Raw genomic sequence first — 26,603 nt, forward strand, 5'->3', positions numbered from 1 at the left:
GTATTTTTGAAATACACCAAGCTTCAAGAGAAAAAAGTGTCTACAGAAAATCGAGAGAAAAGAACATGACTTCTAAAGTGGGTAGCACAGAGAAGCACATTAGTGGATTTTGTCAATCAAACGCAAGTTCTCGAGATCAATCAAATCCATGCCAACCGCGCCATTGACAAAAGTTATCGAATTATATCAAAATTCGATTGAAAAAAGAATAAATGGCGAAATCGTTCTACCGCACGTTTCTATCGAAAATTCTAATAAAAGGGGAGAATCCATAGAGGAGCTCCCGCAGAGGTCGGAAACTCGATAGCCAAAATATTGAATTTGAGCGTGCGCCCCCCCCCCCCCCCTTCCCAAAAAAAAGAAAAAGAAAAAAAGGCAAAAAGAAAATGAAATCGACGAACGGAGACAAAAGGAGCGCCCTTTTTTTTCCCTCGGACTTGGCCTTTCTTTCGCGATTTCCCCTCGTCGCTTTAAAATTGCGCGAAGATCCCGCGGCGCGTGTCGCTCGCCCATCGATTTTTCTCCTTCCTCGGGCGAGAAACGCTTTAACGAAGCCGAATGCCTCTTCCTCTTTTCTCTCCTTTTTTTTCTCCTCGCGCGCTCGCGCCCAATTTCGCTCCTGATCGTCGCTCTGCTGCTCGATTTGCTCTTGGTATATATGCGCGCGCTGCTGCCGGTCTGATTTCCTTTTCTCCCTTCTTATCAACCGTTTCTTTACTCGAGAAGCCGGCTTACTTGATGGAATTTTATATCTTGTGAATTGTAGGTTTTTCTTTTTTCTCTCTCTCTCTCTCTCTCGCCACGCTGTTCCGTCGTTTTCACACATTTTCACATTTCTACGGGAATTCCATACGTTATAAAAGCGTGACGAAGAAGGCATTTTTATCGAAGTTATTATTCACACTTGGTTTTAAAATTTCCGAGTACACATTTCACGAAGGTGCAGTGGGAAATGCTTGGCGTTATTTCAATAAATCGAACGCAATATCGTATATAAAAGATGAAATAGTTTACGATGAAAAATTGGAACAAGTTAATTTGTTCGAGCACGCAATGTCAGATGTAGATTACATCGTCCGATGTTAGCGCTAGGTAATTGCAGCAATAATATACAGATATGCTCGATGCACCGTATACGTCGTCGGCAAGCGCACATAAAGCGGCGAGAGCGCGCGCGTCGCTGCAATGCGGCAGTGCTTCATATATCGCAGAAAACGAAACCACCCCTTTGGGACTTGGCTCGTCTTGAAGGCAAACACCGGCGAAGAAAATACACACGTGTTGTATATACACTCGCAGGCAGATACAGGCTGATACACGCCGGCAGTGTGCAGAGCTTTATAAGGGATCCGGGAGTTTACGTTGTTGGTGCCTTGCGCGAGAAACGAAGTGAAGTGCAGCCGCGAGATTTACACGCCGGTTGTTCCGCTGCCAAGCTTCGAAGACTCGTACGGAGCGATGCTACCTACGTCGCCATGTAGCCCGCTGAAATAAGATTTGCTGATGAGAGCGCTTCCACGGCGCGAGTAGTTGTCGCGACTAATTGCTATCTTGGATGCGCGCCTGGCGCACTTAGTTTGGCAAAAAAATATTTTAGCGAGAGTAGTGCGAGCACGCCCTTGGCGAGTCGTTGACTTACGTAGCATTTTGCCAAGTTTAATTGCAGTTGATTGTAGCGTTGAGTACAACGGAATTACACGGAATCACTAAGAATTGCTTTGATGCAATTTCCGCGATTTGTCTAAAAGCAAAATTTAATCAGATTAGAGAGGGAGAGAGAATAGTCTGATGAAAATGAAATTAGCGAATGAAATTAGAAATGTAATACGCAAGCAAAGCGATGTTAACGAGCTAGGGCGGAGGAGACGTTGGTGGAAAAGGCAAGATGAAGAATGCGAGTTGAGACAGTATAATGTCGGAGACAACAATCAGGACGATCTAGTTAAACGTTATAAGGATATCTCGAGCTAAGAGGCGTGCCAAGCGTTGCATAAAATTAAATTGTACCCCGAGAGTCGCGAAGTTATATTGTCGATCCTCTTTGGCTTGCTCTCGCCACCCTCGTACCACCCTGTACCATCTCCGTAAGTCAACTCACCTTACTTTATTGCATTTTTCACGAAAATTATTACTTAATTCCGAGGAAATATTCCTTTTTAAATTGTGACGGAGTTTTCATACTTTGGCGATTCGTAAATCGGCTTTGCTATCAATGGCTCATGGCGAATTCGTACTTTCTCCCCGACAGCTTCAGAAATAGCATACAGTTATTGCATACTACAACAAAACATTATTCCGTGAATACTTTTACGATTCAGGTCCAAAGACAAAATTATCAAATCTTACGGTAATTACTGTTTTGGCAAACTATGACAGGAGTATGAATGCTCTCACAAAGTGTTTCCCATCGTATCGTCAAACGCACGCGTGTACTTGAAATCGGCGGAAAATTAACGAGCAAAGCCGCATGAAAAACGAAAGTACGCCAAAGAGGAAGTAGTAAAGAAAGCGAGGGAAAAATTACGTTGAAAGCAGGCAAACAAATGACCGCTAAAAGTATGAGAGAGAAGGGAGTGGGCGTGTTGGTGCCTCATTAGGGAAACCGAGGCAATATAGAGGGGAAACGTACGTGCCCAGGCTGTACGAGGTATACGTGTGATATTCATATTCTTGGCAAGGGTTAGCGCTCGCGGCTGCTTTCTGTGGGTGTGGGTAAGAAGGAAGGAAACCGCGCCAGGAGCGTCGGGAGCACTGGTTTGCACCACTGGTCCGACGCTCGAGAGAGAGACTACTGGGTATTCTAACCCTCCCGCTCGCCTAGCCCCAGCATCCGATGTTTCTACCTGCATGTGCGTGCCTGTGTATGTACCTATGTGCATCGTTGCGCGCGAGAATCTTCCAAGAATTGTGTGCAGCCTTTAACAACTGCGGCTTTGTCTAATTGCAACTTTGTCCAGATTTCATCGCACCACTTGTTTGTTTGTCTTACGCTGCGCTGGATTCTGCGCATCCAAACTAATTGTCTTTCTCGTCATAAAATCTTTTTTCAATTCTTACAATTCTTTCCGATATTTTTTTAGAATGCCGTTCAAATCGAGAGAACAATATCGTGAAAAAGTTATCCGTTAGACAACTGCACTCATTCTTGAAATGTCGATCTGCGAAAAACGAGCAACAATAATAACGGCCACCATTTCGCGAAAAGTTTTCGCATACGCAGATATCATGGTATGCAGATGCAGTTATTCTAACATTTAAACAGTCACGCCTAACCGTGGCAAAGTTCAATTTCAAGGTAGATATAGTTATGAAGTGTGTTTTCTATTTTTTATTAGGACGAAGCCCCCGGCAGCGACGGCATTCTTTCTAGCTATCTCTCTCTCTCTCTCTCCGCGCGATATTTCTTATCCCAGCGCACGTATAGGCTGCAGCCACCGCTTGGTTAACAAGCTAAGCGCAAAGTTTACCAATAAATTGTACAAGCGGGCGGTCGGAGGGGGACGGAGAAGGGGGGCATATCGCAGAACGCGCGAGCGAGCTTCAACTCGTTTGGCAAGCTGCGAGTAGTGCTGAGCGCGTGCCGACGCGATCGTCTGTGTGTGTTCTCTCTCTCTCTCTCTCTCTCTCTCTCTCTCTCTCTCTCTCTCTCTTCTGCAGATATTTTCCACAAAACTTCCTCCTCCCTCTGAAGTATCAGCTTCTCCGGATTCTTCCTCGGCTGCGAAGATAGTTCGGACTAATTGCTTGCGCTCTAAACTTTCTTCGTCATTCGATAACGTTCGCTCCGCGAAAACGAAGATAACGGAGACTTTTTTTTCTCGCCGTGGACAGAGCGCATTTTACGAGTGGGGTTTGCCTTGACACCGGTCAATTCGGTTTCGGCTGAATGTCCAAACTCTAATTCATTGAATGAAATCGGCAATGACTGCGATTATCCGCGAAATCTTATGTCGTCGCGTCGTCAAACTGGAAAAACACAATTCCAGGCCTAATTAACATTTTTCCTTTCCTCGTCTATTTTCTTCCCCACAAGTCAGCAACACACGCCGGGGCAAGAAGATTATAATTTTTCAGATCACAGGTCTCCGGGCTATAATTAATTCAGGCTAGTCGTTCGAGCGACACGCGCGCGCTCGACGTCGATGGCTCAACGGCGACAACAACCGCAGATAGAAAGAGCGACTGTGTGGATGAATTGTCCGGTCTAATCACACTCAGTCGGGCATCATCGCCTGTGTCATTACTGGGCGCGGTGGCGGCGGCGGCGGCGGCGACACATTGCACGCGCGCGCAGTTCGAGTGGCATAGAGGGACAACTCGATTTCATAATGGAGTCACGTCGCACATCGGTTACACAATCACAATGCTAAGCCGACATAATGGCCGAGATACGAGGCTGGGGCAAAAAAAAAAATAAGAATAAAATATAAAGAGAGCCCCTGGCCCCGTTCGCATTCGGTTTGGGTTTGTGGGCTCCGACGCCGCGAGCAACCGTCACTACAAGCCCGAAAAATCGTTTACACTTCGTGGGCACGTACAGCTTCGTGCGTGTGTCTGTGTGGCTGTCGCATGCTATACCTATATGAATAATTTTTTTGCTGATTATAAAAATTTACCAAGATCTTCTCATGGGGTTTGGACGGTTTATTCATTATGATATGCTAAATTGTATTATTAAAACATTGAAATATTCACCAACCTTTTATTTTATTAAAGTGGTCGTCAATCTTCATTTATATTGCAGAAATTATTGTATCTGTATTCTACACAATTTTAATCATGTAATAAAAGAATGATTACTTTGGATATATGAACGCCACTGATAAATTGTAGATGAATAACATTCAGAGATCAACGTTATTACGATTACTAGCTTTCTCTCTACTTTTCACTTTAAATATTAATGTACTGACTCGACGGTGTTTATTTACTTTATTCGAATCTCGTATGCCATGAGGACTAATTATAAGTTCAAGTGAATTAAGACATAATGTAACTAAACTGAAATATTTTGTCAAAGTTCATTGTGTTTATTTCGATGAGCGAACCAAATGTTAAGGTAATTATTTTTTACAGAAAAACAAAATAGAAAATAAATTTTTAGAAAATAAAATGTGATAAGATATATATTGTATTGTTAATTTATGTATATTTCATAAAGAATATAAAAAAAATGTCAAGGGATCGATACTCATTGATGCCTTTGAAAACCGTGATGTTTTCTGGTTTTGCTTATCTACGTGTTTTTCAATGAATATGAGCAAGAAGAGAGGGCATACGTCAGCAGTTTTGAAAGTTGGATTAACGTCGATAGTATCGATTGATCACAGGAATCTCGAATCTACCTGAAGTAAAATCGTCGGTATACTTGAAGCAGTGCGCTCGAACTTTCGTTAGACGGCCAACGAAACATAAATCAGCGTTTGTTACGCACGAGTTTCCCTCAAGCATTGTCACGATTACCAGTGTCTTTTGCAAAAGCTGAGCATCGGTTCGGCCGGACGAGAGCGAGCGAGCGATTTCGTGCGTTCGCATTGTAAGTATACTTCTTGTTTCGAGGGAAAAGAAAATGAAAACACTCGTTGATTCGATCGATTCAGAGGCCTCTGGTTGTTTTGTAGAGAAGGAAAATGTCAAGCATTTTTTGAGCTACATCGGTATTGCTTCGTATTCTTACGTAATATAAAAGCAATTGTTAATTACAATTAATACTTCCGCCGGATCATAGATGCAGGTAAATCATTTAATGTGTGTTACGTGAGATTACTCTATGGCAAATTATACTCGCAACCAGTCATATCTTTATAACTGATTTCTGAAATGTCTAGTGTAGTGAATACATTATATAGAATCTTTTGACATCAATTGCAATGTAAACAATAATATTCGACGATAATATTTGAGTCAATCCTTGAGATTGTGCTCTTTACTATCGAAAAGTACTTATTTTTCAAATAACAATGTATTTTATTTTAATTAAAATCAGTGTGGCTGTTGGATATTTGGCTTGCCATAAAGTTCATTATTATTAAATGTGCAATTGCACGGATTCAGTGACTTAATATTTCATACAAATTTTTAAGCAGAATTATTGAAGAAATGAAGATATATAATTCTGATGTAATAATTGTAAGCGGCGCAAGAGGTGAAAAGAGGCCATCCAATCCCGAACTCTCTTCGTTACAAAAAGCATGTCTGCAAGGTGACGAAGGTACAGTTGAAACGTATCTTCGGAGTTACGCAAACGTGAATGATCATTACTCTCACAATATAAAATTTGATTTGATTGTTAAATTGGTATCTTCGGAGATTATAATTGACCTGGAGTATCTAGATGGATTTACTGCGCTGCACTTTGCGGTTCTAAGGACGGAACCCTATAGAATTATGAAATTACTTTTGGAACATGGAGCAGATATAAACGCCGTAGATGCAGAAGGCAGAACACCCTTACACATAGCGTGTGCGTTATACGATGCAGCTTCTCCTTCTATCTATGACCACGTTAGAGTTATGGAATTTTTAATAGAAAATGGCAGTGACCTCAGTGCAAAAGACCGTCATGGCAATACTCCCTTAATGACTATTTTCGATTTAAATCAATTTATTTCATTGGAACGTAAGAACGAATTTCTGCCGATCGTTAACATAAGAGACAAGTTAAAATGTTTAATTAAACATGAAGTCGATGTCACAGAAACTAATTCTTACGGCGATAATATCTTGCATATTATCATCGAGAATGCGAGTTACTTACACCTTTATGGTTGTGAACTGTTCAACCTATACTACGATTACTATGCGGAAATGCTCCAGCTAGTTTTGAGAGTCAGTGAGAGAATTGACATGAATGCCAAGAACGACGATAACCTGTCTCCCCTGGAAGTAGCAATTACAGTTGCCAAACCTTCTTTGATCAAGGTTCTTCTGGATCATGGTGCTGATTTGCACAGCATTGAATTAGATGTTATCGAATTTGATTATCCTGACTTTACACACCCAAATCTAGATTTTATACAGGACTTGATTTCTATGCTTGAGCTATTGTCAAGCTACAATTTCGAATTTAGTTGGAAAACTAAGCTTGAGATTTTGAAGTTTATCGCACACGAGGATTCCTATTGTCACTGTGCGCACAACCCAAATTTTAATGAGGGTTATTTCTTGTATCAAATGGCGAGTGTTTTAAATCATGCCTCTCCACGTCACGCGTACTACGTTTTAGATAAGTTTCTTGAGCTAATGCAAAGCGACCCAAATGAACTATACGTAAAGGCAGAAATTTTTTTAAGTATGGTGCTCCTAAATTATTCTATGACCAGAACCGGTGGGATATACGGAGATCGTGTTTTTCTTGAAATAGTAAACCAACTTTTGATCGAGCACCAGCCTGAACAAGAGTTATTGGAGAATTGTCAAGCCGAACGTAAACGCATGGAGTCTATAATATTGAAAAGCAACAAGTCGCTAGCTTATCTTATGTCAAAAAGTCCCTATACTATCTATGAATACGTCGTAAAAGAAAAAAGCAACTTTATGAAAATTGCGTGCAATTTTAAAGTCTATGGAGACGTCATTAAAGGGCACGTGACCCAATGTCTCGTTAGACGTTTATTGGAAACGTCAGCTTGCGATTTTTGGGTAAACTTGACAGGTTATGCACTACCTTTTCATTGTTGTCAACTCGTATTTTCCGATCTCACCAACGAAAATATTTTGAATATATGCATTGCATCATTGTAGGCTCAAACGAACGCGAATGGATGTTTCAAGTTTGCACAATGTTGTCGTTAACATTAACGTTAACATTTCTACATTTGTGACTGAAATTGGTCGCGAGAAATGGAGAATTGTTATGTGCATCACTTGTTGCAGTGAACATTTATCGTACGTTGTCTTACACTGAACAATCTTATTATTCCAGAAATATTAATGCTTTTTTCTCCATCTTTTATGTATCGACATGTATTGTGAAGTTTTATTCTACCATCAATGTAAACGCACAATGTAAACGCAAATGTTTTTAAGTTAGAAAAACGTGTGAAAGTCTAGTATACCAAATGCGTATAAAAAGTTGAGGTTTGATTGCCCATAACGATTTTATAAAACTTATTATTTTATAATGAGTAAATATTATTAAATGAAGACAGCTTATAAAGAAATATTTAAAACACTTCATTTTTGTTTTCCATATCATTTTTTATACACTAATAGAACATATTGATTGATAGTTTAAATTTGTTTAATTATTATTTTTTTACAAACGTACTAAATCTGTTAATGACGGTATTACCTTACAATTGACTTATTCAATATTTACTAATAAAAGCTAGTGTAGACACTGTTAAAAGTTAATAAAACGAGTGAACATTAAATATGTAGACTTGCATTACAATATTGAATTGGAAGTCTTACTGATATTTAAAAGCTTGGAACAACGTAGCACTGACGTAGCGAAGTTGCGATTTAACAATTATCGTGCGATTTGTGTAAGATAAGCCTACTTACTAAAAAATGACAAAATTGTACATTATGAGATATCTTACGAAGGATTTGATTCCGCTTTCGAACGCGTTTCCCGCCGTTCCAGAAATACGGCAATACTTTGTGAATGGTGTCGGAGCGGCGTGCGGCATATATCCTATCCCATTAAAAATAATCCGGTAATGCGGAGGGATCGCGCCCATTGAAAGCCGCTGAACTCTGTAATGAAGTAAGTTATCTGCTAAGAATGGCATTTGCGCGGGCGCGCACGCTTTCGTCCTTATCTCCTGCCTAGTCCTCGCTGGCGCGCGCGCGCGCACGCGCTATACACGCGAAAATTCCTTGCGGATTCGCAGTCATCGCACTCTGAAATTATTCGATTCACTGGTCCCGAGGAGCCATCACACATCGCTCGCGCGCGCGGTTTTCTCCGTCGCTCGACCGACTCCAACTCATCTTCTCTCCTGAATTTATCCCTTCCATTCGCCCGGTCTCACGTCTCGTTCTGTGCCCGCTCCCAACTTATCTAAATTTGTTTCTTCGCTTGCGGCTTCCAAATCACTTTTCACCCTGCGAGTTTTCAAAGTCCTAGATTATTGTCAACGAATTCCAATGCCGGCGCTTAATAATGCCTCAAATTACGCTACAACTTCTACATTTATTATATTCAATAAGTGCAGCGACATTGCCGCGACGCTGCGAATCGTCCGAAAGAAAGTGTCGCTCTAGATAAATGCAAAATAAAAATGCGAGAGTCGAGTAAGACATCCCGTGAGCGTATTGCGAAGAGCATTCTATATACGGTCCGGCGGCGTCAGTCCTTCGCTGTAAAATATCTTCGAGAAAGAGAGGTAGAAGAATGGACGTAACCGCGGCAAAAGTTCAGTGATTCGATGGCGATTTTAATGTTAGACAAAGTGCTTTTCCTTCTTCTTTCAAGCCCCTGTGCCCCGTACATTATCGATGTTCCGAACTGTGCATAACTCTATATGTGGAAAAGCTTCACGGCCCTTTGTCTGATGGATATTTGCATTTCTCATTTACCATTTTTATGTTTCGATCGACATTGCAAGTGAATAGATAGATTTTTACCAAAGTTAATCGTATCACAACTACACCCACTTTTCCATTCACGAAACAAACGGCAATATAAGTCAAGCAGATTGATGACGTTTCAACGATTTTGCCTCGAAGAAAAAAAAACCCAATGAGCTGCGAGTATGTTACGTTTTGTGAATGCGAGGCTTGCGCGTGCCGTTTCGGCATATGTACATAGGTATATGCGATGTGTGTATGGCAACGCGTGTCGAAGAAGAAACGAATTACACTCACACTCTCTGAGCTCAAATCGATTCTTCCAGCGTATTGCGCCGGCCACTTTGAATGCACAGACGCGTGAAAGACCGATCGCGCGAGGCCTGCTACCCCCCGCGGAATTCGTTGCTACAATATTTACGGGACTTGAGTCAACCGCTGGAAGTGAAGAGAAGGCCGCTGACGAGTGCTACTTAGCGAGCATTATTGGAGGCAAAAGGCAAACATCGCGGATTACTTGGACGCCCCCGTCGGGGATGCGCTAATTATTTCGATAATGCACGTCCGTAGCCGCGCGAACGAGGAGAGAAAGCAAAGCGAAAATGGGTGCGCTTGCCGTGGCGAAAAGCGCGGCATTATCTCGGTAATCGGACAACGAGAAAAAGACAAAGGCGAGCCGGTGCGGGCGTGGAAGGGGAGGACAGGAACGAAGGCGGCTCTCTATCTCTCTCTCTCTCTCTCTCGGTTTCCGCGGCATGCGCGCAACCCGCAAATCACTCGCTCGTGATTTTCGCGCGCGCACACCTCGCTGACTGCTCGAGATTATTGCGCGCGCGGGGCTATAATGGTCGCGGGTGTAATAACGCGTGTGCACCTGCTAAAACGAGAACTGACCGCGCGCCCGCGGCCACACGCCTGGCCACTGTCTCGTGATTAGCGAATGTGCGACAGAAAGACAAAGAGAGAGAGAGAAAGAGAGAGAGAAGCCACCCTATCGCTCAGTGCGATTGAACGGCCGTGTCCTTTAATGCTGAGGCTTGCCTGCGCTCTTTCTCGGACTCGACAGATTTGGCCGCAATCAAATACGATTGCATTTGTCATTTCGATTTTTGTTGCTGATTGTCTTTTGATCGCGGACAACTTTGCGGCAACCAAATTTCCCATTGGCAATCGCCAGATGACAGTCGCCTGAATTCGATCGAGATCTCTAGAGGAACGACCGACTGCCGCTTGAAATTTCGGAACTAAATCGAAATTTACGAAGAACAAAAAGAAAAATTTTACGGTCAATTTGGGAGGAGAGTGAGCGCGATTGTGCGCGACAATTCTTGCATAATTATTGAAAAAAGCGCGTCAACCCCTCCGACACCTCGCAGCGACCACAGCCAACAAAAACACTTGGACGAGAAGAAAAAAAAAAGCTTTTGTCGGCAGCCAACTTCAGAGAGAGAGAGAGAGAGAGAGAGAGAGAGAGAGGAGAGAGAGAGAGAGAGAGAGAGAGAGAGAGAGAGAGAGAGAGAGAGAGAGAGAGAGAGAGAGAGAGAGAGAGAGAGAGAGAGAGAGAGAGAGAGAGGAGAGAGAGAGAGAGAGAGAGAGAGAGGAGAGAGAGAGAGAGAGAGAGAGAGAGAGAGAGAAGAGAGAGAGAGAGAGAAGAGAGGAGAGAGAGAGAGAGAGAGAGAGAGAGAGAGAGAGAGAGAGAGAGAGAGAGAGAGAGCGTTCTCGTCCAACAATACTCGAAGCTCTGGCTTTTCCGTCCTAATACCTCCGAAGTGCAGCACGCATTTTTTTTTTCGTCTGCGCTCGTTCGCTCATTAAAAACACGGCTCCCTCCTTTCTTCGCTCTCGACGGCCCCCCGCAACACACGGAGCTGTGTGATATTTACAGGGCTGGCCGCACGAACGAGCAATTTTCACCTAACCGAGTGAGTTCCGATGGGCCCCTCTCTTCGATCATATTCACGTGTGCTTGTAATGAGCGCACGTACATACGTCAACGCCTCTTTTACTTTATACACGCGATTTCCAAATGAAACAATGGAGTACCGAATGATTTTTATTTCAGGACCGTCTCCGGGTTTTTCCACGTTACTCGAGCTATTTGACAAAATGCAACGATAAGCGGGCGTAATTCTTTTGTTTTATAAATATGAAATACTTTTTATCGCTTGATTTGAAAATTATAATTTTCATTGAGTATACTGAAACGAACATATATTTTAAAAGTTGTATTCCTAATGACACCAGGCTTTGGATGTTTCGATGACAGCCGTTCATTAAAATATTTGTCTGTATAATGCGAAATTTTCGATATTTCTGTCAGCAATTGATTCTGAAACTGATACCTCAGAATTGGTGTTGTGAAAATTACGGAAAATAAGCGCGAGTTCTCGAAGTTGTTGAAGCTTGAAAACTGTTAAAGCATGTTCGCCCCAGACCAATAATTCTGTCGATCTTTGAAAACCCGATAGTGTTAGGATAAGTTAGAGTAAGTTAACGCGTGGTCTCGGTGAAAAAATAAGAATGTAGAGTCGGAAACGAGGGATGGTGGGGGGAGGAGGTAAATAAAGTTTAAAATTTCCGTAGCTACGAGTCCCTCTGCGCGATCTCATTCTCCCAAAATATGCAGTTATTCCGAGTTCCTCGCACCAACTCTTTACATATACATGTATATAAAGTCAGCGCGACGTTCTGGAGAAAAGCTGCGAAGGGAGGGTATATAAGGTGAATATCATGAGCGGGATCCCTTCTTGGTTAAAGGTCCACTACGGAGGGTGAGACGTTAAATAACCGGACTTTTGGATTTATAGTAATACTTTTATGAAATAATGTTAGTGGCGGATATTAAGGCCGACACCGGCTGGCTGAGCGCCATGCGCGCCGGGCGCTATCTCCGTCGTGACGTCCTATGCGCCCCGTGCATGCAAGAGAGCAGCCTCGTAATTCAACCTGACTTCCGCGCCGAGAGCTTCTTCTCGCGCTCCACTTTTCCACTTTGGAGCCGATGTTTATCGCTCGTTTGCGTAACAAGAAAGGGCCTGCCCGTCCCCCTCGCGCACACGGAACTTGCAAGTACTTTTCGCTTATACGTCGCTTCGCTTGCTCTCGGCGCACGACGTACAAATTACGGCCTGATTATAAAGATACACTTTTTTTTCCACTCTCTCTTTTTAATGCATCTCTACCGCTGACTTTCCGAAGCTTGCCCTGGCGAATTACGCGAATTACTTACCGACACGCACTTTTCTGCTTTTAATTTGCAGCTCACTGAATTCGCGCGCCGGAACACTGCGAATCGCCAACTTGCATTGCAACGATTAGTGCCGAGGTTCATGCGTGGGCTACGTCGATGTCAAATGCAGCGTAAAATCAAAATGAAACGGTGCGATGTACATCCAGTCCCGCGGGTCGTCTGAAATGTTCGTGATGCAGGCGCTCGCGGGGTGCGGCAAAAACATGGCATTTAATTAGCAAAATGTCAGCGCGGAGAGAAAGACAGCCTCCAAATAATAATATATATACATACGCATAACAAGAGCAGCCTTGCTGCGCATCTGTTTCTGATTATTAATTAGCCTTGCGCTCCGCGGAGGCGACTTTCGCGCATCAGCGAATCCGCGCATATATCTCTAGAGTTGAATTTTAGCGCAGCCCTCGCGCGCGTTTAAGCTCCCTCTTCTGCGCCCCTCGCCTCTGCGCGCTTTTGCGAAAGCGATTTTTACGTGATTCTGCCGAATGATCACGGGACAATTTCGATGATTAAAATGAAACGCTGGCTGGGTAATTGATTATGTACGGCGGGATGAGTGCCTTTACGCGTGCGTTCCAAATATTAAAATATCAGAGCATATGTTGTTGTGTTCTTTTCTCGTTTGCAGATTGATGAATTCTTGAGAATAAATGTTTATGCTCAAGTCAATGCTTAAGAAACAATAACATTTGAGATTCACTCGTATTTGTCATTGCTTATTTTCCAATAAATTTTAGATTTACAAACTGAAGTCAAGTTTCAATACGAGTAAAATTGCGTTGTACTAATGGATGTAAGCTAAATTATAATAACTTAATCACTTAGAGTAGCACGATTATCTACTTAACTTCTTGAACATCCATTCAACTTAGCAAAATAATCTTTGTTCGGATTAAATTGCTTAAAAAAAGATGAAAACTTCTTGAGATTGCCTACATTCATTACTAACTGTCGTATGATAACTAATTTGTCGAAATTTCATAAGATACTCATGATAATCTAAGTAAACACTTTTTTGATAGAAACTTGATTAAAACAAAGTTTTCACGTTTCTTTGCTAACTTTTTCTATCATCCTGGTTAATTTACAAACGCGATTGTAGAGTTAAAACTCTATATATATATAGTTTATAGTTTCTTTTGAAATATGCCTGGAAAAAGAAAACGAATTTTATTTGTTATTTCAATGTTATTAGACTAGAAATTGATTAGTAGCCGTTCAGAAGCTTTTTGCCTAAGACATCAAATTTTGAGCAATGGGACTGTAGCGAGATTATCAAGGTAAAAAAACAATTGTTCGTTTAACATCTGGGTGTACCTGTTACTGTACAAAATGCGAGCAATGGTAACAAATATAAATCTACTATATTATCATTATTAATATAAAAATATATTATTTGATTATGATTTTCACCACGGTACACGTCTGACGGTCGATCTCTTCATATGTACAGAAAATCTTTGCGTATACATTTGCGTATGTTATTTTTAATTTATACCTCAGCAGATGCAAATGTATCAGTGCAAACTTAGAACAAAATTAGTATTGTGATTAGAATTCCTTAAATGCATATAAAACATTATTAAACTTCGTTCGTTTATCGCAATTTAATTTTCCGTCAAGCATGAACTTTCACAAGCGTTACGAATTAGAAGCTCAGAAAATATTTTCTCCTATCATCGTTTAATTTCACACTGAAACATTTATTGATAAACTATAATTAAAAAATATATTCTAAAATGATATTTAAAATAATTTTCACTAGATATATAGCCATGTTTTTAGTATTCGTCAAAATACAAGATATTATTGATTTTTTTAAAAACCGGATTTAGGTAAAAATGACAAAGTTCATGAAATTTTCGAATATAGTGCCGCCATCTGTACGAATAATACTCGACTAATTTTTTCGAAGAGCCTTTCCGCACCACTAAGGACCATAGGGAATATTCCTGTGAGGGTCTGTCTCCATAGGGCCTGCCTGAGTCCGTCCGAGCCGGCCGAGATTTTTTATGGGCACGCCATCTCTATAATTTCGTATCCAATGGCGAGTTTCATAGTGAATGGCTGCGTTTACATAAACGAGCCCGATCGGACGCAGCCAATACGAGAAACGCATGAACACGAAATTATAGAGATGGCGTGCCCATAAAAAATCTCGGCCGGCTCGGACGGACTCAGGCAGGCCCTATGGAGACAGACCCTGATGTTCTTGTACCGTGTGATTTTACACCTCCCGGAACATTAGTATAGTTAGTTCCTATACGTATTCATTGATTTAAGAAGGCGCAAAGTACGCCCATCTCATGAAAAGATACAGTCTCAATGGTCCGTCTTCTTAACTTAACACAGAGTATGTACACAGATGTAGATGATGAACTGTACGAATGTTCTGGGAGATACAAAATCACAATCACATACGGCCCAAGAACATCACAGGAATATTCCTTAACAATCGTGACCTGACCACCTCGACAGCTATGTTTTTTAATGTTACGAAGTTTTGCTAAAGTGGTATATATTGATACATGTCCAAATAATTAAATTACCCAAGCAGCAAGAATTGTTTCCAAAATGTTTCTGCAACATACTTTTTGCAACATTGCACCTTTTCCCGCAACAAAAAAAAATGTTGCAGAAACGTTGCCACAACGTGCAAAATGTCCGCTTTTGTTTGAGAAAAAATGTTGACAAAACGTTGTATCAAATAATTCGTCATGCGTTTTCAAAACATTGACACAACTCATTTTTAAGAACCATTTGACAACCATTGCACAATGTTTTTGCAACATTACAGAAAATTCACATCGGCAAATCAAATTGTTGCTGAAACGTTGGCACAACTTTTTCTCAACGAATAAACGAAACGTTGTCGCGACGAGGATATAACAAGCTTACACAATTTTTTCAGAAACATTGTGAAAACGTGTCTCTGATGTTTCCTCTCTGACAGGCTGTCGTGCGAAATGTTGCTGTAATATTTTTCAAAGGTTGCAGTGATCAATCGTAAACTCTGTCGTAACAATTAACGAAGAGTAATATTTTAATTTGTAACATTTTGGTAACGTTATGGAAACGTCTCTACAACGTTTCAATGTATTGGACTGGGATGCAAAACATTCTTGCAACATTTTTTAATGGTTTCTGCAACCAATGAAAAACGTTGCAGAAACAGTTGCTAGAAAATGAGGGAAAAACCAACAATCCACATATATATATATATATATATATATATATATATATATACATATATATATATATAACAGAGGTAGCTTAATGTGTTCATGATCAAAACTTCTTTTATTTTCTATCCATTCAAAATCTTATACAATAGGAGTATCAAAATTTTACCGTACCATAATAACCTACTTATCACGTACATTATATGCGCATATAATAATAATTTTGAATTTCGCAATTACTCAAGCAATGTACAAACATCTAATTAGTAATTATTCAATACATAAATAATGTTATAATTCAATCAATTTCCTCACGAAATATTAAGACTAAAAAAAATGTACGTAACTATTTAAAAATTAAAATTAAATATTTTACTTCAACTATAATTAAAACATCATAATCGAAACTAATCTATTTCATTGCTAAAATAATAAATAGATTTTTTGGCACCTTACGCATCAAATTATATACGCATAGTTATAGGTAACTTTTCATAAGTAACTTAATTTTCTTATATTATTAATGAAACAAAACGCATTTGTACGTTTAATATGATAGTTAAAATTATTGGAATATTGTCAGGATAAATATTACTTTCATTCAACAAATCTATTTTTCCAAATCTTCATCATTATCAATGAAATCTTCAATAGTTTTCTTCTTCTTTCTAAAATTAATATATTATGGGAATAAACAAAAGTTTATTATTTACGTTAAAAACTGTTTAGTGCTTTTATACCTTTCACTCTTTTTTTTCTTGCGATTCATACGAAAAGGTGCTTGTCTCAACCACGTGCCGCAACTGTTTTCTGCCATTGCGAATGTGAACTTCTGCTCTGGATGATCTTTAAATCTTTGAACTGCATTATCTTTAAAAACCATTCTAATTAGTTAATAATAATAGCAAATAATTTGTAGGTATCTATTCAGTGAACAAATACATGCCTTTTATAATAGTCCAAATATCAGTTTTAGAAAAAGCAGCCTTTTTGACGCTATTCCCGACAAAACAAAAATTAGAAGCTATCTTGTCTGTTACTGCTTGTTCGAGCATTCTTACACAAAATTTATGTCCAGTTGATTCTCCTTGGTCGTAAAAAAAATCTTTCTAAAAAATACGATAAGAACTTTTATTTATTTAAAAATAAAGGTTCATCTCAACACTATACTAAGATAAAAATCAAGATAAAAATCTCACGACTGCACATCTGTAGGTTTCATTCTGTCCCAACAAATCTTCATTTTTCTTGAAGTCTCTCATGGTGTTTATCGGAAAATGATCTCTAAGACCATTGAACTGGTAACCGGAGGATGAAGGCGTTGTTTCTACCATTTGTTGTAATTTTATTCCATTAATAAGTCTATTCTATGTTCTGTATCTATTCTGTGGAAAAGTTCTTGCGACTAACTTACTAATTGTGTAATACAAAAATTATTGTTCTACTTAACAATATTTATCATTTCATTCTTGTTCTAATATATTGCTACACTTAATTACTTAGTTTTAATATAATCCTTTTATACTTCTAATGCTCTTTAGTTGTCAGAAATATTATCATGTACCGTATGAAGTATTGGAAAAACCACTCTCTTATTTTTGTAAGGCAATATGAATGCTTTTGCAGTAATCTGATTAATCTTCCAAAATGTCACTGGATTATTTTTATTATCTTTGATTATATTGATACCAAACTTACTAGAGGAACAATGATATGTGTAGAACGGAGAAATTATATCTAATTTTTGTCCAATTAAGTAGGTTTCAATATTGTAGACAATGAAGTTCAGAACTTTTACTACGTGCTGTTGATCGATATAGACGTAACTATTTTTGTCGTAATCACAGTTTATTTTGAATGAACTAAATTGTCCAACTTTATACTGCAAAGCATTTGTAAATTCATTTATTATCGGGCCACTATAATGCAACTGCTTAAAGGTTGGTAAATTTTTCATCATTACAGCTTGTCGATTTATTCTTGACATTTTCAAGTTCTGTACATCTGCGCATTAGTTGCTGAAGCGGCTGATTCCCACTTCGAAGCATTCCTTTTATGCGTCCAATGCAGTTCTCGAATCTGAAAGCTGAAAAATTATTTAATTCTCCATACTTCCTAACATCGTCAGCTATGTGCAAAAGACTATGTACGTTGTGAGAAACATAACGGCGGCCATACAATTTTTGAAATTTTTGAACAAAGCTAATCATCAGTTTTTCAGCGTAATTAATCCAATCACTTTTCTTACACATTCGGGGATTACTGAAGATAGTTGTACCCATATGTAAAGTTAAAAAATTATTGTAGACATCTTCATTTACGTAGTCTTTTAAAAAAATGACACCTGTGTAAAGTAGAATTTGTCTCCATTCTGTTGCTTTGAAAAACTTGATGTCTGATAAACTTCTTGATTTGCGAGCAAATTCGTATGGAATATGATCTGCTAATTTGACCATGGCATCTGAAATACGTTTTATAACGACCGACGGCAATTTGTTAATAATAGGAGCAAATAACAAGATTAAAAATAATTTGCGACAAACGCCTAAATAGATTAGATGCATTGGATCTAGTGGAATTTGCGTTATCAGACGTAACTTCGGAATCTGTCTTAATATGGTTCTCCTTTTTTGAAATGATTTTCTTTTATCTTCATTCCAGTAAGCGAACGCGTTGAATTTCTCATCAGTACGTAAGGTTGATATACCTCCAGGAAAACAAACGCATTTATTGCTTTCACCGAAAATTTCACACTTGGTGCAACTACAGAAGCCACTATGACACTTTATGCCTAGTATGTAAGCCTTAGCAGGCGCATCGCATATTACACCGTCTATCGTTACATTGTAATGAATATTTGTGACAGTGGTACCATTATCAATGTAGTTTTTTGCTTCTACTACGAAAAACTTTAAAAATTCATCTGGATCTTCTGGCTTGCAACGTCCGTTAAATATGCCAATAATATATACATTTTTTTCAAGTACATCTGAACATAATATTGGCCATAACGTTTTAGCAGTACTGTTACCCATAGGAGCGCCGTCGATATTGATTAATAACCCGATGTTAGTACTTTTTATCTTTCTTAATCTGCGATCTATGATGATTTTTTCTAAACACGAATGTAAACCGAAATGACAGTAATCTCCTCCATTTATTTTATGTATCTCTGTATGCTGAGGAGTTTTCATAAGCGTCCTTGAATCTAGTGGCAATTTCAATAGAGGAGTGTCGTATCGCAATCGGTGCAAGAAATCGGTAAATGCTGTTTGAGTAATAAGATTATCTGCGGCCCAACTAGGAAGTAAGACTTTTAGTTGTTCTGATACAATTTCAATATCGCTTTGCCTAGATTCAAGAGGTATAGGACTAACAATATTTGACGTACTTGTAAATTTAAGATCCAGAGAACAATCTAAATCGGAGTCAGAGTCCTCGTAATCACTATATCGGTATTCGAATTCGGGATCTTCAAGTACTGTATCTTCATCTATGTTGTCCCATTCACAGACTTTAGTAATCTCTTTAACGATGTCAGAATTAACTTGATTGGTTTTATCAATTGATGCGTTAATTGAAATATCGTCGATAATTCCCTCGTTATTATATGGCAGCGCATTTTGTAACCCATTTCCATCAAATAATGCATGAGTTTCATCTGTACTTATTGTAGCTTTTTGGCTTTCAAAGTAATTTTTCATCGACTGTCTAATGTTTTCTAAAGAACCATCTTTTTTTTTTAATAAAATACGCCTTTCATGACGTTTCGTGTAAAAACCTTGTTGGCGTAATTTTGACATCTGAAAGCAAGAACATTTTTTTATAACCCATCTACTGAAAATGCAATAGTAAAAGTTTTGAAAACAGTAAAATATGTAGAGTTAATAACTTTGTAAAAACTTGAATTCTAATGTAAAAGAAAACTTATTACCGCCAGTTAACTTCTTTTATTAACTGGAAAAAGATCTGTTACTATTACTACCTGAACATATTTGTGCAATTTTAGAAGTCACCTTCATACAAGCAACAATGTAAAAAATAAATGGAATTGTATCAAATATACATAGCTTAATATTTTTAGAAAGACTTCATGATAATTTAAAAATTCCAATATTATGCCTTCTCTAAAATTTGTTTATCAGCTCAGTTTTGCAGTACAAGTTTGAGTTATTATGTCCGCCAGCTGAATTTTACAGTACAAGATTGAGTTGTAATAATTTTTGAAAACTTATTTCTGAAAAAACCTTCAGAATGCGTATATTACAAATTATATTTTAATGCATTTGTTACGAACATATTCTACATAAAAATTTTATATAACAATTTTGAACAACGTAACAGTAAAGCTGATGAATTAAATCTATTAAGTAGCTATCAAAAATCAATGTAGATATCATATTTTGCAAGTTATGCATTAATTGTAGTTGAAGAAAAGAAAAAAATGGTGAATATTTAAAACAAATTTTTTGAAGTTACACACAAGATTCGACGATTATTTTTACGACTCTATAAATCCACTGCTTGATTTATTTAACATATATATTAATAAAACTTTACCTTGTAGAAAAGAGAAAAAAACTGCATGAAACGAGAAAATTAAACTCTTGCTTCTTTTTTTTAGCTTTGACATCGAAATCGTACCTTATGTACTTTGTGTTGGAATCGTTGTAAGATGTGGGTTGATGAGAATCAAGCAATTTACAATCCACTACACTCTCTGGACTTTCTACATTACTCGCGCATAGAACGGTCCAATGCACACTCAGGTATACACGCAACATGCATACAATATCATATATAAACACTTAACTGAATTTATTTTTCGCACTAACTTGAATTTCAAACTAAAATTAGCAAAGAGACCTTTTTTCTGTTGATCACGTGATTGAGTACTGATAGGTAAACAATACAAATCCTGTCAGTTCTGGTCTGTCCGAGCTCTGCTTATTTGACACCACACGTTATTATAGATTTGGCAACAGCGTACCTTCACGCTAGTAGGCAGCACTTATGACAGCTTCAGCTTCTTATCCGATCAGTCTTGATTGCATGTGGATGGGCTCGTTGTCGGTTGCTACCGGTCAAAGAAAAAGATCAACAGAGAAGCTTCATTTGCCGACAATCACGACTGCAGTAGTTAGTCGCAAGCTGCGTGACTTTTTACCCTGCTTTAATGAAAAAGTCCAATAAAGAGCGATATAACTTTTAAATATATAAAAGTGGGTGTTTATAGTGACCATGGAAAGACAAAAAAAAAAGAAAGATAGCATACAATCCAAAATTGTTAAATTTATTTATAATAGCGACATAACAACTGTGCCAGAATCATGGTTGGAAAAAGTTATTATAACCAACAACAATGGACAACAAGAAGTCGATGCAAGTGCTTGGCCTACAGATGTAAATCAATATAGCATCATTGACATGGTAGCAAATAAAAGAAACAAAAAAGCGAATTGGCCAATATTTGAAGTTGACATTCTTGGAAGTGCAAGTATGAGAGCGAGCGTCATTTTTTTATTTTTTTTGAATTTTGTTCTGAGTAATATATACGATAAATAAATTGTGAAGATTGTGAAGTTTAACTAATAATAAATTTTCAAAGAAATTAACTTTTACATCGAAATTTCCACACACACAATTTTCTTTTTGTTTTTGTTCACATAGGTAGCCTGCTGGAGGCAAAAGCAAAAGAAAAAATTGCATCATCTGATGATAGTTGTACTGACATCGATGCCGAATATGAACGGCAAAAACAAATGAAGGAAGCACAACCTAGATGTCGTAAACGTAAACGAGACAAAGACTATAAATACGACAGTGATGGTGATTACGACAACGATGAGTCTTCAAGTTACGAGGAAGATCATTCCAAAGACTTACTTGATGACGAAGCGATGAACTTAGATCTGACACCTCCAGAAGAAAGCATTTTTACTAAAAGTGAGTTTTTACTGTTTATTCATTAACTAAGTTCAATAATTGAAACTATTTTTTCAACTCAATAAAAAAATTATAATAAAAAAATTTTTATTAAATGAAATACACATAAAACTGCATTCAATTTATAATAATTTTTTGTATTTACAAGTTAGAAAAAATGTAAAAAGTTCTACATATTTCAATTCTAAAACAACTAAAACTATAATATTACGTTTATTTGATTTTATATAGATAGAGATGCTGCAGGATTTCAACATAAGTCTGTTGGCATTCATACATCTTCTACAAAAGAGATTGCAAGAACGCAAATGGAAGAAAACTGTCTAAGTAAATTATGAACGTTATTTTGAATTATAATTTAACAAACGATATCTAAATGATTTATGTTATTACAGATCCCACAACAGATCTCAAGAAGGAATGCAATGAAATTAACCAATTGCGTGGTCATGACAAATTGTTGGAGCATGTCCATAATAAAGAGGATGATCTAAACGAAGAAGTACCAGGTAAATTTGAAAAAAAAATTTTTATAAAAAGTTACATAATCGTCATGAAAAAGCTTAATGCAATTATCAATAATTGAACTCGTAGAATTTCTATTTCAAAGAAATGGGATATTACACTTCACTAATTATTGGAACGACGATAAAAAAGTAGTTTTACACAATTTTTTATTTATAACTTAAATAATTGTAATATGCTTATTTTGAATATTAATGCTGTTGTGTATGAATATAATTTCTAAAAAATGCTTCAACCTATATAATTTCCTTTTTACTTATTTTTTTTTTTTTGGAAAGTCGAAGAAAACATTAAAATAATAATTCGATTTTTCAGCGAAAAATTCAAGTGATTGTGGATCATCCTGCGAAGTTCCTAAATTATTCGATTCTACTGAAAAGTTTATTAAAGTAGAAAGGATTAACGATTCGTCTTTGGAACATGACGACATAAATGAACTAGATTTGAAGACGGACAATGAGCTAATAGATGTTAAGATGAGTAGAAAAGATGTAAACACGGAAAGAGGAAGTAAGTTAAGTTGAATTTAATAAGTTTTTATAACCACTTCCATAAATATAATTTTTCGAAACAGCATTAGTGCAAACTAAATACATAATTGTTGAACTATTAATAATACTTTGCTTACGCATATAAATGCTAATTTTTGTTTCATTTTATTTCAGGCGATAAGTCACTATGGTATATCGTAAAATTACTCAAATCGGATAGATTCATTGTTGTTCCGTCATCATGGGTAACCACTGATAATCATCATATCCGATGGCCAGATACTAATTGTTCAGCTAAACAATTAGCTGAAAAGTATATTATGCTTCGAAAGCAGCCAGAAAACAACTGGAGAACAAAAATGATCGAAGAACATGTTGGGACTACAGGTTATACCACAAAATAAATAAATCTAATTTTTTTAATCACAGTAATTTTTTTAACTAATTTTCTTACAATAAACATTGATATCATTTTCGTTATAAATCTAAGATATTTATATTTTTTTATCAAATAAGAAGTCTTTGTAACTTTCTACAAGTGACTTATAAAAACTCTTTTTTTGTTTGAGTTTAAAATTAAGGCAAGAACGAAAATTGCTCCAAACTGTAAAAATTAGAAGTAAATATAAATTTTTTTTTCTTTGTATTATCATTCTTATAAAGTTTTTTATATTTGGATGTTATGATTAAAACAATGCCATAAACGCAATAATATGATTCATTTTTGGGATTCATCATGTTGTGATTGATAGCTCATAGCATTTTTGAGAGCAAAATTCTCAATTTCACGTAACAAAGCAAGTGATAGAAGATAATAGAAGGTCCAGTCAATACAAATAATTGAAAACAATAAAAACCATAGTATTTATTCAACTGTAGAAAAATTTGCAAAATTTTCTAATTTGACATGACTACCATAAAGTCGGTTTTCATATTGTTATTTAATTTTTTTTTTATTACAAACACTTCATTTTAATAAAATCATTTGTATGTTTATAACAAACAATACATAGTATACCAAGACAGCGTACAATATGTTAACATTAAAAATATACTTTTTATTTTCATGTTTTAGGTAGATTTCAATTATAATTTATCTGATGGCTTTCTAATTTAGAAAACAGGTCTTGAATATGAAATGTAAACCAATCTAGACTAATACTGTATGTACGGCACAAAAAATGCTTACAGCTAAGCTATGAATTGAACGGTATTTTAAAAATGAATGACTAAAACAACTACTTGACAACAAACGCATAATCTACAACATTTTCAAAATTATTATAAACCAAATTTTCAAAAACACAATCAAGCACAGTTTACAATTAAAATTAATCAAAAGTACTCACATCATACGCTTAATTGGATCAAGTCATTTATTTGTAAATTGATAGTAAAAATAATTGATAAAGCAGCTTAATATCCCAGTTTGTCTATTTTGAACCTAAAAAATTATAATACAAAGTACCACAATTCTATATATTTAAATAAATAATTTCACTTCTAAAAACATTCAACTGAATAAGCTGCTGCAATAGTTTTTGTTTACACCATGCCTGGATCACTTGTGTACTACACTACAGTAAATCAATCAAAGAAAATGAAACTACACGACTTCACTTAAACAATAATTTTTTCTACAATTCCAAACTAGCCGACTGAATGTATGTAATTTGCTCCAATTTGCTCCGCCTTCTAACTTTTGATATTTCAATGAATGTTCAATTTCATGTCTTCATGAATATGCGAAGCGTATATGCACACATGTAAATAACGTAATGACTTGTCACTAGATTTGGAGCGTGATTTGGACCAATAGAAATACTTGTCGCTAAATTTATCACGTTATCACAGCTGTTTGTTTACATTTAATTATATCAAAGGTAAGATCAAAACTATTTTGGCTGTGAGAATAGCTTCAATACAATAGTTTTGAGCTTTCCTTCAAAATAAACAAATGTAGAAGACACTAACTGTGATTTGTTAGTTCGTCATGATAAGAAATGTATTAGAACAATGATTAGAATACTGCTATCATGAATAATTCTCGCAGTTTTAAGATTCATGTACAGATTCGAAATATAAGTTAACATTTTTTATGCAAACAAAAATATACAATCTTCTAACATGTTTCCAGAGACGTATGCTGCTGGATGGGAATACATCTACCAAATGCAAAAACAGATGAAAAAGCAGATTCCAGTAAAAAGTGATATTTCAATTAATGATATTTCAATTGAGGATGAGGAATTTGTCAAAGAATCCGTTTTATCCAGAAAAAAGCTAAGTGAGTTAACAGATAGTGATTTGAATAAGATGAATGATCGTGATATGTTGGCATGCACTTTACGTGAGTTTTTATATATATTTCGCATAATAATTAATTTGGTATGATATGTGATGAATCATTATCATCAAATGTATATATTTACAGTTGGATTCAAAGAACTTTTCAACGTACAGAATAAATTTATTAATGGAATAAAATTACAACAAATGATAGAAACAACGCCTTCATCCTCCGGTTACCAGTTCAATGGTCTTAGAGATCATTTTCCGATAAACACCATGAGAGACTTCAAGAAAAATGAAGATTTGTTGGGACAGAATGAAACCTACAGATGTGCAGTCGTGAGATTTTTATCTTGATTTTTATCTTAGTATAGTGTTGAGATGAACCTTTATTTTTAAATAAATAAAAGTTCTTATCGTATTTTTTAGAAAGATTTTTTTTACGACCAAGGAGAATCAACTGGACATAAATTTTGTGTAAGAATGCTCGAACAAGCAGTAACAGACAAGATAGCTTCTAATTTTTGTTTTGTCGGGAATAGCGTCAAAAAGGCTGCTTTTTCTAAAACTGATATTTGGACTATTATAAAAGGCATGTATTTGTTCACTGAATAGATACCTACAAATTATTTGCTATTATTATTAACTAATTAGAATGGTTTTTAAAGATAATGCAGTTCAAAGATTTAAAGATCATCCAGAGCAGAAGTTCACATTCGCAATGGCAGAAAACAGTTGCGGCACGTGGTTGAGACAAGCACCTTTTCGTATGAATCGCAAGAAAAAAAAGAGTGAAAGGTATAAAAGCACTAAACAGTTTTTAACGTAAATAATAAACTTTTGTTTATTCCCATAATATATTAATTTTAGAAAGAAGAAGAAAACTATTGAAGATTTCATTGATAATGATGAAGATTTGGAAAAATAGATTTGTTGAATGAAAGTAATATTTATCCTGACAATATTCCAATAATTTTAACTATCATATTAAACGTACAAATGCGTTTTGTTTCATTAATAATATAAGAAAATTAAGTTACTTATGAAAAGTTACCTATAACTATGCGTATATAATTTGATGCGTAAGGTGCCAAAAAATCTATTTATTATTTTAGCAATGGAATAGATTAGTTTCGATTATGATGTTTTAATTATAGTTGAAGTAAAATATTTAATTTTAATTTTTAAATAGTTACGTACATTTTTTTTAGTCTTAATATTTCGTGAGGAAATTGATTGAATTATAACATTATTTATGTATTGAATAATTACTAATTAGATGTTTGTACATTGCTTGAGTAATTGCGAAATTCAAAATTATTATTATATGCGCATATAATGTACGTGATAAGTAGGTTATTATGGTACGGTAAAATTTTGATACTCCTATTGTATAAGATT

At 36.6% G+C, this 26,603-nt stretch overlaps 4 protein-coding genes across 5 annotated transcripts in view; 2 read left to right on the top strand and 2 right to left on the bottom strand.

Annotated features, from left to right (window-relative positions):
* LOC131671832 (paired box protein Pax-6-like) overlaps positions 1-4,850 on the bottom strand; it is a 114,406-nt gene extending 109,556 nt beyond the window's left edge. Inside the window, exon 1 of the mRNA XM_058948579.1 lies at positions 4,700-4,850. The gene's annotated coding sequence lies outside the window, so the exon portion shown is untranslated. The remainder of the gene's footprint in view (positions 1-4,699) is intronic.
* A 491-nt stretch (positions 4,851-5,341) lies between these two features.
* On the top strand, positions 5,342-8,000 carry LOC131671823 (protein fem-1 homolog C-like). Of its 2 annotated transcripts, none has more exons than XM_058948566.1 (3): positions 5,342-5,536; positions 5,622-5,734; positions 6,084-8,000. In XM_058948566.1, exon 3 carries the CDS (start codon positions 6,100-6,102, stop codon positions 7,741-7,743), a length of 1,644 nt encoding a protein of 547 aa, XP_058804549.1. In that variant the 5' UTR covers positions 5,342-5,536; positions 5,622-5,734; positions 6,084-6,099; the 3' UTR covers positions 7,744-8,000. The 2 variants fall into 2 exon arrangements, with proteins under 2 accessions (XP_058804549.1, XP_058804548.1); XM_058948565.1 differs by having other exon boundaries at positions 6,087-8,000.
* An 8,263-nt stretch (positions 8,001-16,263) lies between these two features.
* LOC131671829 (uncharacterized) lies at positions 16,264-17,319 on the bottom strand. Its single transcript, XM_058948574.1, has 4 exons — positions 17,148-17,319; positions 16,895-17,057; positions 16,689-16,818; positions 16,264-16,616 (listed from the first exon to the last, which is right to left on the bottom strand). Exons 1-4 carry the CDS (start codon positions 17,280-17,282, stop codon positions 16,559-16,561), a joined length of 486 nt encoding a protein of 161 aa, XP_058804557.1. The 5' UTR covers positions 17,283-17,319; the 3' UTR covers positions 16,264-16,558.
* A 3,870-nt stretch (positions 17,320-21,189) lies between these two features.
* On the top strand, positions 21,190-26,358 carry LOC131671830 (uncharacterized). Its single transcript, XM_058948575.1, has 11 exons — positions 21,190-21,445; positions 21,619-21,894; positions 22,126-22,221; positions 22,290-22,403; positions 22,735-22,929; positions 23,085-23,297; positions 25,048-25,260; positions 25,345-25,541; positions 25,632-25,794; positions 25,871-26,000; positions 26,073-26,358. The coding sequence occupies exons 1-11, from the start codon at positions 21,190-21,192 to the stop codon at positions 26,128-26,130; spliced, it is 1,911 nt and encodes a 636-aa protein (XP_058804558.1). The 3' UTR covers positions 26,131-26,358.
* The last annotated feature ends 245 nt before the right edge of the window (positions 26,359-26,603 follow it).

The sequence above is a fragment of the Phymastichus coffea genome, unplaced genomic scaffold (assembly GCF_024137745.1).
Source record: "Phymastichus coffea isolate CEN01 unplaced genomic scaffold, Cenicafe_Pcof_1.1 PCOF00136, whole genome shotgun sequence".
Lineage (NCBI taxonomy): Eukaryota > Metazoa > Arthropoda > Insecta > Hymenoptera > Eulophidae > Phymastichus > Phymastichus coffea.

What these genes read in the sequence shown, in the direction of transcription:
- LOC131671829 (XM_058948574.1), bottom strand. Translation starts at nt 17,282, where the DNA reads ATGGTAGAAACAACGCCTTCATCCTCCGGTTACCAGTTCAATGGTCTT. An exon ending in AAACCTACAGATGTGCAGTC is followed by an intron (nt 17,058 to 17,147) that starts GTGAGATTTTTA and finishes CGTATTTTTTAG; the next exon opens with AAAGATTTTTTTTACGACCA. An exon ending in AAGAAAAAAAAGAGTGAAAG is followed by an intron (nt 16,617 to 16,688) that starts GTATAAAAGCAC and finishes TATTAATTTTAG; the next exon opens with AAAGAAGAAGAAAACTATTG.
- LOC131671823 (XM_058948566.1), top strand. Translation starts at nt 6,100, where the DNA reads ATGAAGATATATAATTCTGATGTAATAATTGTAAGCGGCGCAAGAGGT.
- LOC131671830 (XM_058948575.1), top strand. Translation starts at nt 21,190, where the DNA reads ATGGAAAGACAAAAAAAAAAGAAAGATAGCATACAATCCAAAATTGTT. An exon ending in AGAACATGTTGGGACTACAG is followed by an intron (nt 23,298 to 25,047) that starts GTTATACCACAA and finishes ACATGTTTCCAG; the next exon opens with AGACGTATGCTGCTGGATGG. An exon ending in TATGTTGGCATGCACTTTAC is followed by an intron (nt 25,261 to 25,344) that starts GTGAGTTTTTAT and finishes ATATATTTACAG; the next exon opens with TTGGATTCAAAGAACTTTTC.